This window comes from Hemitrygon akajei, chromosome 6, assembly GCF_048418815.1.
Source record: "Hemitrygon akajei chromosome 6, sHemAka1.3, whole genome shotgun sequence".
NCBI classification, from domain to species: domain Eukaryota; kingdom Metazoa; phylum Chordata; class Chondrichthyes; order Myliobatiformes; family Dasyatidae; genus Hemitrygon; species Hemitrygon akajei.
This window is the reverse complement of record NC_133129.1, coordinates 174,522,038-174,538,200: the sequence shown is the minus strand read 5'-3', so window position 1 is coordinate 174,538,200 and position 16,163 is coordinate 174,522,038. Positions and strand designations below refer to the sequence as shown.

Genomic DNA, 16,163 nt, shown 5'->3' with positions numbered 1-16,163 from the left:
GACAATATGTAGAATGTCACTTATGCATTGTAAGAAATGAGATGGCGTGGTGGCTGTGCAATGAGTATAACACTATTATAGTGGCAGTGACCTGGGTTCAATTCTGCCGTTGTTTGTAAGGAAATAGTACGTCCTCTGCGTGACTGTATGGATTCCTCCTGTGCTCTGGTTTCCTCCCACTTTCCAAAGATGTCCAGGTTAGTCACAGGGGTGTAATTGGGCAGTGCAAGCTCGCTGGACCAGAAGGGCGTGTTACCATGTTATCGTCATCATCATCATCATCATGTGCCTTGTGGTTACCATGCTGAATTCAGGTGGCAGGCTGGAGATACGGCTCTACCAAAGGAGGACTAAGGCGCTTCTTCCCTCCACTAGCCTGCAGGTCACCTTTGGGCAAGGTGTAGCACCTGCTTAGCAACCATTCCCTTTCTCCAAAAAAAAAAAATCAGGGTCATGTGAAGCCATGGAAGCAGGTGTTGGTTGGTTGTATGAGCAGCTGGTGCTTATCACAAGTCCTGGTTATGCAACCATGGACACCAGGCAGACAACCTCTGAGGAGTATTTATGATGGCTCGGGTCGCCTTTCTTGTTGAGAAGAAGGCAATTGCAAAGCACTTTTGTAGTAAAATTTGCCAAGAACAATCATGGTCATGGGACCATGATCATTTATCATGCCATATCTCTAAAGTAACCTTTGAAAAGTCCAAGTCCATTCTTATTGCACCTTACATAGCAGGTGATGCAATAAAATCAGGTTATTCCATCACCACTGTGCAGGTTTCCAAGATGTGCCACAGGTGCAGAGGATAAGGCCATTTACAAGCATGGTTCCAGGGATGATTGGTCTCAAGTATTAGGTTATATGGGGGAGAAGTCAGTTTGATCTCCTTGAAGCAAAGCAGAATAATGAGACAACACAAGAAACTACAGATGCTGGAATCTGGGCTAACAATCTGCTAGAGGAACTCAGCGGATCAAGCAGTATCTGTGAGGCAGGACATGGAAGGAACTGTCAAAGTTTCCAGTTAAAACCCTACATTAGGACTGAAAGTAAAGAAGGAAGATGGCTAGTATAAAGTGGGGAGGGGGGGGGGATAGTGAGATAAGAGCTTAAGCTGAGGCAGGGCAAAAGGTGATGGCAGGTGGTGCCAGGTGGGGGAGGGCTTTGTGTAGTGGGGAGAAGGAGAGGTAGAGTTAGGAGATAATGGTAGGTGGAAGATACATGGAGACAGGTGGGAAGAAGAGGGAAACAGAAGGAGCATGGTGGGTGAAATGGGAGGTGAAGGTTAATGGGAAGATGTGATGGGGGCATACAAAGTCATCAAATGTTTATAAGCAGGAATCAGTTTCCTTTATTTGATGGTTCAGTGATTAAGGGACACAGATTTGCAATCCTGAAACCAAAAAGATAGTCAGAGGCTTTACCCCAGGGCTGAAATGGCTAGCACGAGAGGGCATAGTTTTAAGGTGCTTGGGAGTAGGTACAGAGGAGATGTCAGAGGTAAATTTTTACACAGAGAGTGGTGAGTGTGTGGAATGGGCTGCCGGCAATGGCGGTGGAGCTGGAAATGATAGGGGAGACTCCTGGATGGCTACATGGAGCTTAGAAAAATAGAGAGCTATGGGTAAGCCTAGGTAGTTCTAAAGTAAGGACATGTTCAGCACAGCTTTGTGGGCCAAAGGGCCTGTATTGTGCTGTAGGTTTTCTATGTTTCTATGAAAAAACACAAGGAAAAGTTCATTTCAAACCTTCATTAGAATTCACGATCTGCAGAGATTATGGGAACAGAAACAAATAGGGCTTTCAAAAGAGTAAAAGGCAGATATCTAGGAGGGAATCATTTCCAGGACTCTAGGGAAAAAAAGACTGAGTTAACAGAGTTGCTCTCCCAGCTGTCAGGAGTTACCTGGGTGAAGGGTTGGTCAAACCGACCTCCTGCTGTGCTTTGACAATTATATTTCTTTACTGACACAGTGGACCATTTATTTGAGATCTCAATGTGTTCTTCACCAACTCTAGTCTGTAGGCAATGCTCAACTCCATCGATAGGATGAGGCAGGAGCATCGCTAAAACAGCTCTCCAATTGAAGCTTTTATACTTGCATTCAATGAAATGGAAAAGGTTGGCAAGAATGCTCCCAATATAATTCAAAGTTGAAAGTTAGGATGATAAATGTGAGTTTGATATAGTCCTGATATTACAAAAAATGAATTGTGTGCTCACATTTTTGGATTCAAAAAGTCTAGATTCTCATGGGTTTGATCAGCTCTGCTCATGGTTAGCTACTCGGTTGAAAAGAACCAATTTAGCAAAGTCAGGGGAAGGTTGGCCATCTCATAGGGAGTTGGAGTACAAAGAGTAATATGTGTGGTATAACAGTGGGGGCACCCCCGGCACAGATCCTGTCTCTCAGTTCCAGAGATCTCAACTGATCTTCACCACTGTGTGGAATTTGATTGTTCTTCCTGAATCTATACTTATTACATATTGAAAGGCCTATATACTGTGAACATGGAGAGGATGTTTCTTATAATGGACTGGCAGCAGCCTCATATTAGAAGGATGTCCCTTTAGAATAGAGATGAGGAGGAATTTCTTTAGCCAGAGGGTGGTGAATCTGTGAAATTCACTGTCACAGATAGCTGTGGAGGCCAAGTCATTGAGTATATTTAAAGCAGAGGTTGGTAGGTTTTTGATTAGTAAAGGGCACAAAAAGTTACGGGGGAAGGCAGGAGAATGGGGTTGAAAGGGATAATAAATCAGCCAAAACGGAATGGTGGCTGTGGCCTTACTTTCGGGGACTCTCTGGTTCATGTTCTGTGGATTGTTTGTTTGCTTTTGTTTTTAAAAAAAGTGCACTTTTTTTTCCTTCCCACACATTGTATGTTTAGCTGAATATGTGCTATTTTTTTCATGGATTCTATTGTGTTTCTTTGTTCTGTGACTGCTTGCAAGAAGATGACTCTCAAGGCTATATATGGTATAGATACTTTCAATAATAAATGTACTTTGAACTTTGAATGGCCTAATTCTGCTCCAATGTCTTATGGTCTCCTTGACCGTGTGGTTTTCCTCCAGTGTTCTATTTTCCTTCCACATCACAAAGGCTGACAGGGTAGTGGGTCAAGTGGCCATTGTAAATTTCTCCTGGTGTGTGGGTGAATGGCACAATCTGGGAGGGGTGAGGATTGGTGTGGGTGGTCAGCCTGGATTTAACGAGCCTTTTCCTGTGATGTTGGACAATGACATGATACCGCCCTCAGGCTTAGGCTTCTTTAAAAGACTTTGCACTCTGAGTACATTTATATTGGGCTTGAGGAGCTGCAGCAGAGACTGGCCAGATAATGCTGTGTTAAAACACATTAATAGCCTACCTAGAACAAGCCCATAGTCCCAATCATTATGGAAAATTAAGAGGTGATCAAGATGGTTTAAAGATTTGATGTAGTGGTGGTTGTCTACCATGTCCAAAGGAATGCCGTTTCACTGGGGCAGTTCTACTCTCTCGACCTCAGGAGTCTGGGTCCAAACAAGTGTCACAAAGTGAGGTCTTCCTTGGCTGCAGTGGATGACCATGATGTCTTCTATGCCTTGTCATGTCCTTCACTCTTCACTAAGTGTTGCAGTACCATCTTCCTAGCCATTGGATCTCACTGTAGATCTCATCTGCCCAGTCTGCCAGACCCGACTTCGACTGCTGGGACAGGCATGTCCCTATCTCAGCAGGGTATAAAGCCACCAGCTACCATCATCTGGTTTAGTCCCCCTGTCAAAGCGGGAGACCAGGGTGTGGCCACTGTCGCATGCAAACAGCTACTTGGAGTCACAGGTGAGAGCTGAGTGTCCGATGCCATAAATAAAATTCAATTCCTTGTGTGGGAGGAGTTGAAAATGAACAACATCGTAAAGTACAATATACCTTGGCACAGAGTCAGGTGGAAATCTGAAATCAGCCTAAAAAAAAATAAACTGAGACTTGATCACTTGAAGTTTTCAAAATGGAGATTGATGGCTTCTTGTTAAGCTAGCGATTGTTATGGAGAAATAGTAGGTGGAGATACAATAAGATACAGATAAACCCTGACTTAAGTGTACACTGCAGCAGACTTAAAATGCACATCCGACTCCAGTTCCCACATTCCCTGGCCAAACAGCTACCGTGTTTTTCCCTTGACCATTATAAATGGCTGGATGCCAATTATTCCACAATCCCGCAATCAAATTAATTTAGGAATCACTCTGTTTTTCTGCTTTCTCATTAGATTTCCATCTTCAGGCCTGCAGCAAACTTTAATCATGTGAGTACTTCCACTTGTCTCAGAACTAAATAAACTGGATCAGTATTGTTGCTAATTTAAGAAAATTACTCTGCGGCATACGAGAGTTAATGTTTTGTTGACCAGTTTTTGTATAATATCTATTTCTGGAACACCCCAACATATGGTGCATATATACAATGCCAGTAAACTTGATGACTGTTATGTCCCAGACAATACGATCTGGGAATTACGTTAGTAACTAGTTTCCATGACTTATGGATATTACTGAAGCACAAACAGCTACGCTAATTTCAAATGTATTAACTCATTGCTTGTGATACAACAAAATGGTTTGAAGCCAAATTGTCTTAAGTTTTGGCACTGTTTATCTGCAGAAAAATAGAACAGGATCAATGTCAATAGCTCCATCACATCAGGATTTGTTTTTGCGACAACATTTTAGATTCCTAATTTCATACAATATGGAAGCAGGCCTTTCAGCCCAATGCATTGATGCTAACATTAGTAATAGTGACTACAAAAACTTCTGAACTATTGTAAAAATCCATCCAGTCAACCAATCTCCTTAAGGGAAGGAAATCTGCCACCTTTACCCAGCCTGGCTCATATGCTACTCTAGGTATTCAAACTGATGGTCTCTTAAGTAGTATGAGTAGTTTGGGGCCGCTTATCTAAGGAAGGGTACGTGGCATTGGAGAGGGTCCTGAGGTAGTATACAAGAATGATCCTGGGAATGAAAGGGGTAATGTATGAGGAGCACTTATTATCTCTGAGCCTGTACTCACTGGAATTGAAACCTATCAGATATTGAAATGCCGATATAGAGTGGACATGGAGAAGATGTTTCCAACAGTGGGAGAGTGAAGGACCAGAGGGCACAGCCTCAGAATAGAAGGACATCCCTTTAACACAGGGATGAGGAGGAATTTCTTTAGCAAGATGGTGGTGAATCTGTGAAATTCATTGCCACAGACAGCTGTAGAGGCCAAGTCATTGGGTATATATTTAAAGCAGACGTTGATAGGTTCTTGATTAGTAAGGGCATCAAATGTTATAGGGAGAAGGCAGGAGAAAGTGTTAATAAATGAGATATGATGGAATCAGTAGTCCACGTGGCCTATGCTTCTATGTCTTATGGTCTTAACCACCTCTCACTTCGGGGCCCATTCAAGACTGGATAATATACAAAAGGCCTCCCAGTGGCATCACAATCAATTAACAATTTTAAAATGGGTACAATTACTAAGCATATTTCTAGGGTTGTTAATGGAATCAGTACCACCAAAAGTATGCAAAAATGGAAAAGCTTTCCAAAGGGATTTTTTGGAGGTAATATTTTAGTTGGAGAATATATGGCAGTGGCTGGTTCATTTGTGAACTTGGCTTTCTACATGGATCTCAGAATGAAATAACTAAACACTCTGCAGTTGCTGGGGTCATGTGCATGTTGAAATAACCAATTGTTCCTTCACACCAGACCTTTACTTAGTTCCACTCCTCTTGTGTTTATTCCAGAACTTTGCAATATCTTGCATTAAGTAATTACACAATGCAGATTGACATGCTAGCGTAGCAGTTAGCATAATGCTTCTGCAGCTCCAGCAACCTCTGTTCAATTCCAACGCTGTCTAAGAGTTTATACATTCACCCCAGACCACATGGGTTTCCTCCGGGTGCTCTGGTTTCCTCCCACATTCCAAAGATGTATGAGCTAGTAGGTTAATTGGTCACATGGGTTTAATTGGGTGGTGTGGGCTTATTAGTGCAGAAGAGCCGGTTACTGTGCTGTATCTCTAAATAAATAAAAAATAAACATGACCATTGCAACACATACAAAATGCCGGAGGAAACCAGCAGCTCAGGCAGCCGACATTTTGGGCCGAGACCCTCCTTCAGGACTGTAAAGGAAAAGGGAAGAAGTCTGAATAAAAAGATGGGCACAGGGGAAGGAGGCTAGCTGGAAGGTGACAGGTGAAGCCAGGTGCAGGAGAAGAATGAATCTGATAGGAGAGGAGAGTGGACAATAGGAGAAAAGGAAGGAGGAGGGACCCAAAAACAAGTAATTGGCAGGTGAGAAGAAGTGAAATGTCAGAGTGCGGAGTGGGGGGGGGGGGGGCGGCATCAATACCATTTGTCGTTGAACCTGGTTGCATCATCTTTCAGCATTAACAATATGTTGTAAGGAAGATATTTCTTTAGCAGTTACTGCGAAATGCACATAGATATTGTTCACAAGTCAAATTACAAACTCAGCCTTGCAGATAGTTAACGGTAGTTAAGATTTACTGACCGATGTCCTTTGATCTTGCCGCGTTGGGTCTTCGGAGTTCAGAGATAAACTTCTTAGCGTCCAGTCGGATTTCAATGACATTGTTCAGCAGTGCAAACAATGGGGCAAGTGGGAAGGATGCCACAAACAGCGTAACAAATCCAAACTGGATAACTGCAGAAAGGGTATATCAATAGTCAGGGCAGGAAGACTTTCTTTTATTGAAAATCCATAAATAGCAAGTTGCACCCAGAGCTACATCCTATCCTGAGGTCAGAACATAAAGTGCAGCAATATACAGATATCAAATGTAGTAATATAGAATAGCATCAAAGAACTCAGCACTGTAAACCACGTTGTAAAATCCTCCATGTGCATTGCTTGTTGTATTATCCCAGGAAAGAAAGGGTTAATGTAGAAGGAATCAGAATCAGGTTTAATAACACTAGCACGTGTTGTGAAATTTGTTGTTCTGTTTCAGCAGTACATTGCAATATATAATGAAAAATCTAGAAATTGCAATATTATTTATATGAATAAATAATATATATTTAATTAAATTAAATAAGTAGTGTAAAAGGAGAGCAAAAAATTAAGGTACTGTAGATGGGTTCATGATCCATTCAGAGATCTGAACGTAGAGAGGAAGAAGAGATTGCTGAAACATTGAGTGTGTATCTTCAGGCTCTTGTACCTCCTCCATGATGGTAGCAATGAAAAGAGGGCATGCCCTGGTGATGAACGAGTGTTTTATGGCACTGGGCCTGTACTCAGTGGAGAGTAGAAGAATGGAGAGGGGGAATATCTTTCAAAACCAATTGAATATCGAAAGGTCTAGATTGAATGGACATGGAGAAAATGTTTCCAATAGGGGGTGAGTCTGGATCTAGAGGTAACAGCCTCAGAATACAAGGATGTCACCGTAGAACAGAGATGAGTTGGAATTTATTTAGCCAGTGGGTGCTGGATTTGTGGAGGCAAGTCTTTGGGTGTATATAAAGTGAAGGTTGATCGATAGAGATAGATAGATTTTTGATTGGTAAAATTGTCGAAGGTTACAGGAAGAAGGCAAGAGAATGGTGTTGAGAGGAAAAATAAATCAGCCATGATGGAATGGCAGAACAGATTTGATGTGCTGAATGGCCTAATTCTGCTCCCATGTCTTATGGTCTATGATCTGAAGTGGCAGCCCGGGCTAAGAAATTGTTTCATACGGCATACAGTTTCCTGGGCTATGTACAAATGGAGCTATTGATTTCAAGGGCTAGGGAGTCATTAGAAACCTTCATTAAACACTGGTTTTTTCACACTTAGAATAATGTTGAAAGATGGAACAGGTGTTGAAGGAGTTGCAGAAGAGATGCCCTAAAGTCGCTCCAGAGACAAGAGGCTTTAATTATGCTGGATAGGCTGAACATGGGGTTGATGTCCTTGGAGCAGAAGTGGTTGCAAGATCTCATAGATGTATGTGAAATCACCAGTGGAATTGATAGTGCTCCCATTGGTGAGGGGGTCAATGACAAGAAGTGGCTCTAGAATGGAGAGAAGCAAACAAAAAGTGTGGTCAAATCTCAGCAACATAGTCAGCATCAGGGAAAGCAAAACTGTTGATATTTCAAGCCCCTTAAACATTAGAACCCTGTTTCTCCTTCAGTTTATGCTGACTGATCTGTCAGGTATTTCTAGCTTCTTATTTTTATTTCACATTTCCAGAATCTTCACTCTTGCTTTCATAAAATAAAGCTGATTTGTAAAATAAACTTTTTTTTAAATAAATACAGCTGATGTGTTGGGAGCAGAACACACAGCCACAGGAAGAGTGGAGGCAGGGTGGAGATATGTCTCTAGCAAAGCAGGTGTAAGGCATTCCTTCTCTCCAATAGTCTGCAGGTCACCCTTAGGCAAGGTGTAATGCACCTCCTTAGCCCCCCCCACCCTGACCACCCTCCGATTAGGGTCACATGAAGCCATGGGAGTAGGTGGTGGATGGTCATGTGAGCAGATGGTGCACATCAGGAGTCCTGGTTGTACGACCACTGACACTAGACAATCTCTGAAGAGTATTGATAATGGCTTGTAAAGACACTACCCAGAAGAACGCAATGGCAGAAAAATTTGTCAAGAACAATTATGATCATGGAAAGACCAAGATCACCCATGTAATGTAATGATGTAACACTGAGCATCATAGGAAGTCATTCCTGCCTGTGGCCATCAAACTTTACAACTCCTCCCTCGGAGTGTCAGATACCCTGAGCCAATAGGCTGGTCCTGGACTTATTTCCACTTGGCATAATTAACTTATTATTTATGGTTTTATATTGCTATATTTCTACACTATTCTTGGTTGGTCCCTCAGGATCAATAAAGTATGACAGTCTGTCAATGTGGCACATGGTATATGAACGGCATCCATTAAAGTACAGATATGGAATAAAATATATAGACATACGTAAATACCATTATAAATACATACTGCACTTATGTGTTTATGCACATTTTATTCTATATTGGCACTTTAACTTTATTTTTCTATAAATCTTTATTCTTTATAACTGTTGAATGTTGTTTTCTGTTGCATGTCACAGCAACATATCAGTGAATAGTTATGCATGTAACTGTATATGGCAAATAAAGTTGATCCTTAATTTAGAAAATCTACCAATACAGTGGCAACAATCCACATGTATCAGATGATCAAGGTTTTCCTGCATTGTTTTTTCTAGTTTATTGCTCACAACAGTTTTTGCTTAAAAAAGGGGACTCTTGCAGTTTTAAAAGCTTGGTTCCTGTGTGGCGAAGTATCTGAATGATCTCCATTCAGTTACAATCCACCTGCATTTTGTTTTGCAGACACAGGAGAGGGTGTGGAACTCATTAACTTTACAGCAGGCAGCTAGTGACTAACACATTTCAAAGGCACAATGAAAGCTACAGGAGTGGTCCACCAGCCTCTCAAGCTTGTTCCACCATTCAACCTGATCACGACTGGTCTACGCTGTTCTCAACTTCCCTTCTGTGCCAGTTCCCTATTACAAGTTCAAAGTTCACATTAAATATATTATCTTCCAATTTGGATGACCTCGTATTTAACAATGTTGTCTTCCATCTACCAGACCCTTGCCCACTCACTTAATCTTTCTTTATCTCTCTGCAGACTCTCCACATCCTCTGCACAATTTGCATTTCCAATAAAGGGCATTTAGTCATGAACTGATAATTCATTATTAAATTGAACAGCAAGAAAGTATCCAGAGAACTGAAGTGTAAAAATTTTTAAAAAGCTATTGCAAAGGTATAAAAAGAAGTCAAACAGTGGGAGTGTTTAGATAATATCACTGGGACAGCCCTCATTTTAAACCAAGTCAATAAAACAAACATTGTAAGCAGTAAATGGTTATTTTCACATTTTATTTGTCTAGCCGGACTCTTGCCCACTCAATTACTCCATCTACAGTACATCTTTCTGCAGACTCCCCGTATTCTGCACAATTTGCTTTTCTGAAACAACGCATTAAGTCATGTACTAAAAATTCATAATTTAAGTAAATGATAAAACTTTTGAACAGAAAATAAGTATTTATGGAACAGAGGAGTAAAAAATAAAAAGATATTGCATAGGTGTATAACTAGTCAAACAGCAGAAATGCTTGGATAATATCAGTGGGGTTGCCCTCACCTTAAACCAAGACAGTAAAAAAGCTTCAGAGAGAACAAAGTGATTAGTTTTGTGTTCTAATTGGTGTCATCCTTTACTGAATTCCCTCTTATCCAGAAAAAAAAAATTGGACAAATCCCACAGGGTTGCCAATCCTCATCACACATTTCATAACAGAGCATTATTTCAAGTTTGACAGACAATTTATAAATAGTTAGGCAGATACTCTGGAGAATGGAATGTCAGAAAGCCGGATGAGACAGGATACTACCAAAGTCACACAGTTACTGGGAAGTGCTTTTGTGAATGGGATGTGGTTAAATTGGCAACAGACTGTGAAGCTTCACAGTTTAAGGTGGTCCCGAGTAGATGAGGAGAGAGCAGTCAGTGGTGGAATTTACCGTCTGTGTGGGGAAAACCCATCACCGAAATAACAAAGAAAGTAACATTTATGAAGTGTTTTTCATGTACTTCGTTAAACAAAAGTAGTTGCACAGTTGGGCCATAATGGGTTTCTCCCCCCCCCCCCCCCACCCCCTCATCCAGGGCATCCAGCAGAAGCACTACGTTCATAGAGCCTCAGCATTGTCAAGGACTACTCCTATCCATCCCACGGTCTCTTTGACCTCCTACCATCAGGCAGAAGGTACTGTGGTACAAGAACAAGGACTGTGAAACTTCTGAACTCCCTGCTACCACCCAATATACATTACCTATGACAGCGCCAGAAACAGTAACACTGTTGTACTGTTTGGGTGGCAGGGTGGAGATTCTCTACCAAAGAAGGTGTAAGGCACTCCTTCCTTCCACTAGACTGCAGGTCACACTGGGGCAAGGTGTAGCACCTGCTTAGCCCCTACCACCCCTGATCAGGGCCAAGTGAAGCCATGGGATCAGGTGGTCGATGGTCATATGAGCAGCTGGTGCATACCACAAGTCCTGGTTATGCGATTATTGACACCAGGTAGACAATCTCTGAAGAGTATTGATAATGGCTGGGGTCACCCGTCTTGGAAAGACACTGCTTGGAGGAAGGAAATTGCAAATTGCTCTGTAGAAAGATTTGTCAGGACAATCATGGCCATGATATCACGATCCTCTATGTCATGTGACACGGCACATACAGATGATGAAGAGCAGTGGGGCTAAACTCCCAGTGCTCCCACTGGCGCGCATCTCAAATAACTTCTGACAACCAGGTCCAGCTCCCAGCCTTCATGTGTGGCTTAGCTACTAAGCCTGGTGAACCATTCTACTGACAAGAGACGGGTCAAAGGCAAGATACCAGCACCTTAAAATCAGTCACTTTGAGCAGATGGGTCCCGTCAGTCGTGGTTGGCAGCTCATCTAGGAGAAAGAAGACTCTGATCTCAAATCTCTGCTGCCTTGCAGTGGCACCCACTCATGGGGAAGGCTTCGGGAATAAACTCTGAGGAAAAGCATGGAGCTGGAGTCCCTCAGGCAGTCCTATGCTGAGTTCAATGCTGACTGGCAACTCTTGCAATGCCACTGCTGCCAAACTCTATCGGTCTCTGCCATTGCTTTGGGTTCATCAGCTGTGTGGAGAGGGGGAGTCTGCTGCGTGGCCAACAGCTTGCTCTTCATATTCTACTGCCATGGCTTGTATATCACGCAGACAGCTGGCATGGTCAACCCCCACCAATGGAGGGTCCCTTATGTATTACACTGTACTGCTGCCGCAAAACAACAAATTTTACCACATAGGTCTGTGATAATAAACCTGATTCTGTTTCAGAAACAAGCCCAGAGACAAGATTTCCCTGGTCTTTCCACTGAGTACACTGGAGGAGCACTGACGGGCTGAGGAGAGGAGCTGGGTGCACTTTGCAACCAATCCCTTACTTTATGACATGGCTGACTGGGACAGCTGGTGCAAGCCAATTTAACACAACTGGGGCGGCCATCTGGAGTAAAATTTGTAGGAAATATTCTTATTTGTTTGTGTCTAATTCAGTTCTTGGACGTAAACATAGAGCCATAGAGCATCACAGCACCGAAATAAGCCTTTCAACCCAGCCAGTCCATGCCAACCTGTTTTTCTGCCTAGTCTCATCTTTGTACATGCAGACCATTGGACTCTGTAACCCTCACATCCACGTACATATCCAAACTTCTCTTAAATATCACAATTGAACCTGCACCCATCACCTGTGTTCCCTCTAATTTGTAATGACCAGTGTGCGCAAAAATCTTGTGCCGTGCAATTGTTTTGCCCAGTGAACAGCATGTGCACACTGAAGTAAACCTGAAGCTATTCTAAGGATAACAAACTACCAAGTCCAGTTCATTGTTCGCTGTTTAAAAGAAATAAAAGACCTGTCAATAAGAACTTTGATCTCCTCAGGGTTTGATCGTTTTCGCTCTAATTTATCAACACTCTCACAAAACATATGTAGCAGGTGTTGAAGGGATTTTCCCACCGGAGCTATTGTACACTGTCCATACGTGATTTCTTTGCTAAATGAAGCTTTAAAAAGACAAGTTTCTAAATATCACTCTGCTTCTTCCCACTTGCAAATTCTCCAGCATCTTTTTCATTGCAACAATAAACACAGGTAACACCAATTTCTGTATTGTACATGAGTATTTCTTGTAGTTGCATGTTCCTGACCTCAAGACCTTTTAGTGTAGCAGTTTCTACTGTTTCACTAAGCCATTCTGCTTCAAATGAACTAGCAGTTCTTTGAGCATCATGTCCTTTGCTTCTTTGGAATTTGACATAGTGAATCAGTAATTCCTTCAATAAAGACACTATAAATAAACCAGTTCTAAAATCTGTAGACAAATCATCGCAAACTCCATGTCGTCAACACCATCCGCATCGGAAGTGGAAAAGGAAATGTGATTGAGTACAATCGTGAACTATACTGAACATGCCAATGTGACAACCTTTTGTGTGCAGTTTAAATTCCTTTGCGTATTAGTAACAAAAGATGTGTGCATGCACACACCTTAGAGGGAACATTGCCCACCACCTCCTCAGCAAGCTTGCTCCAGCTCCTTCCAAACTGAGGGAAACACTGAATTTCAGTACAATCACTGGAAAGCTGTTGTGGAGAAAGACAATAGTCTAGGGTCCTGCATCACTGGATACTGAGGCTTTGGCCCTCTGCAACCACCTTTAAAACAATTCAAGTGACATCAATACATTGCAAAGGAATATTATTGAACTGGGTGGTGCAAGAATGATTGTGGGAAAACACAGGAAAAGATTATATTTATTGTGTATATAAGCTTATGACTAGAGTACATTTGGAAATGTACCATAAATAATGGTATACAGATGCTGCCTTAGGCAAAACAATTCTGAGGCCTTCAACATCTACCAATTTTTCTCTCTGAGATTTGGGCCTTGGTAAGCTCTGCCACCTGAGGCTTAGTCAATGGCACCTAATCTGCTTTACCTGAAGGGATACTTCAGGTACTGAGGATCAACCTATTTCCCTCTCCATACACTGAACACGCTAGCATAGCCAGCACTGAATTTGGGCAATGGGCCAGCCCCAAGATAGTCCTAACCCTTGTTATCTAAAAATAGCAACTAGTCTGCAAAAGGAAAGTTAGATAAAGAACATCATAAACAAACAATTATTTAGACATGGAGATGATGTAGCCAGAAACATCGCAGGGGATCTCTCAGAATTCCTCCCGATAGCGTCATGGAATCTTGAATTCACCAAAGATGATCTGGAACTAATTAGTCCCACAGAGAAAATGTTAGCTTGCTGAAGTTTCAAAATCCGAGAGTAGGTGCTAAACATGGAGATGGGGGCGTCCAACAAAATGGATGTGGTTTTGACGGAGAAAGTGCAGTGGAGATTCACCCTGAATGTTGCCTGGATCTGGAAGTTATGGGGAGAGACTGGATCGGCTGGAAATCATAAATACAAGAGTTTCTGCAGATACTAGTAATCCAGGGTAGCACACACAAAATGCTGGAGGAACTCAGCAGGTCAAGCAGCATCTACGGAAAGGAATAAACAGTCAATGTTTTGGGCTACTGAAGGGTCTTGGTCCAAAACATTGATCGTTTATTCTTTGATAGGCTAGGCTTGTTTTTCCTGGAGCAAAGGAAGCCAAGGGGAGACTTGATGGATGCATATAAGGTTATGAGAGATATAGATAACTTAAGTGAGTGGGCAAGGGTCTGGCAGATCAAGTACAATGTCAGTAAATGCGAGGTCATCCACTTTGGAAGGAAAAATGGAAGAGCAGATTATTATTTAAATGGCAAAATTTGCAGTTTGCTACTATACAGAGGGACTTGTGAGTGCTTGTGCATGGATCACAAAAGGTTGCTTTGCAGGTGCAGCAGGCTATCAAGAAAGCAAATGGAATGTTGGCTTTGATTCCTAGAGGGATTGAATTTAAGAGCAGGGAGGTTATGCTGCAACTGTACAGGGTACTGGTGAGGCCACACCTGGAGTACTGTGTGCAGTTCTGGTCTCTTTACTTGAGGAAGGATATACTGACTTTGGAGGTCAGAGGAGGTTCAGTAGGTTGATTCCAGAAATGAGGGAGTTAGACTATGAGGAGAGATTGAGTCACCTGGGACTGTACTAACTGGAATTCAGAAGAATGAAAGGAGATCTTATAGAAATGATTAAATTATGAAAGGGATAGATAAGATAGAGGCAGGAAAGTTGTTTCCACTGGTAGGTAAGACTAGAACTACGGAACATAGCCTCAAGATTCAGGGGAGTAGATTTAGGATGGAGATGAGATTAGGGGTATTAGGAGTTAATGAGAAAAGGCAGGTAGGTGGAGATGAGTCCATGGCCAGATCAGCCATGAGTTTAATGAACGGCGGAGCAGGCTTGACGGGCCAGATGGCCTACTCCTGCTCTTATTTCTTGTGTTCTTAGGAGAGGTGGACAAAGAACAGATAGTCTTATTCCCAAGGTAGGGGTTTCAAAGATATGAGGGCACAAGGGAAAGTTCTCCAAAACTTGCCATTGTGTTTGGAAGCTTGCATGCCTCAGTGACCCAGAGAGCTATGTTGGCTGGAGTCAGGGCTTTATGCTTTGGCTCTTGGTAGGGTCACCCATGCCAAACAGGTCAAAGGCTAGAGGCCAGACTAAGAGTGGTCCACCGATCCTCCAGGTTCTGGGGTTCAGCTCAGGGCCATCAACCCTGACTAGTAAAACAAAATTGTTACGGAAGCAGCAATGAAGAATCCTTTTACATCTGCGTGTGACAGTATTCCTGTCTCCGCCCGGGACTTGTATGACTGACAGTAGCAAAACTGAAAGGAAGCCACTGACACGATGAAAGATGTCTTGAACATGGCCAGAGATGGAGGACCCTTTATTACTGCCCTAAATGCCAGTGGTGTAATAGGCAGTGAGTACAAGGTAAGATGAGCAATATCCATGGAAAGCAGTATTGATTTATCAGGACCCTCTATTTGCAGACAGTGGTGTGAAAAATGTCAGTGTGTATAGGAAAAGAGAAACAGAAGCACAATTCATATGCCCAGAATGCTCTGTGCAGGATTACTGGACCACATTCGATGTGAGTAAATGCACACTGTGGTCACTTAGGTACACCTGCTCACTGAATCAAATATCTAATCATGTGGCAGCAACTCAATGCATAAAAGCATGAGGACATGGTCAAAGGTTCAGTTGCTGTTCAGACCAAACATCAGAGTGCAGAAGAAATGTAATCCAAGTGACTTTCATGGAGGAATGATTGTCGGTGCCAGATGGGATGGCTTGAGTGTCTCAGAGGTTGCTGATCTCCTGGGATTTTCACACAAAGAAGTCTCCAGAGTTTACAGAGAATGGTACAAAAAACAAAAAAGCAACTAGTGAGCAGTAGTTTTGCGGGAAAAATGAGAGAGATCAGAGGAGAATGGCTGGACTCAAGCCGATAGTAACCACGCACTACAGCAGTGGTGTGTCAATGCGTTGAACCCTGAAGTGGATGGG

At 42.4% G+C, this 16,163-nt stretch overlaps 1 protein-coding gene across 1 annotated transcript in view; it reads right to left on the bottom strand.

Moving 5' to 3' along the window:
• Positions 1 to 16,163, bottom strand: part of ano1a (anoctamin 1, calcium activated chloride channel a) — a 288,477-nt gene that overhangs the window by 17,391 nt on the left and 254,923 nt on the right. The window contains exon 23 of the mRNA XM_073049786.1: positions 6,573 to 6,725. Within this exon, the coding sequence (XP_072905887.1) occupies positions 6,573 to 6,725 (153 nt within the window). The remainder of the gene's footprint in view (positions 1 to 6,572; positions 6,726 to 16,163) is intronic.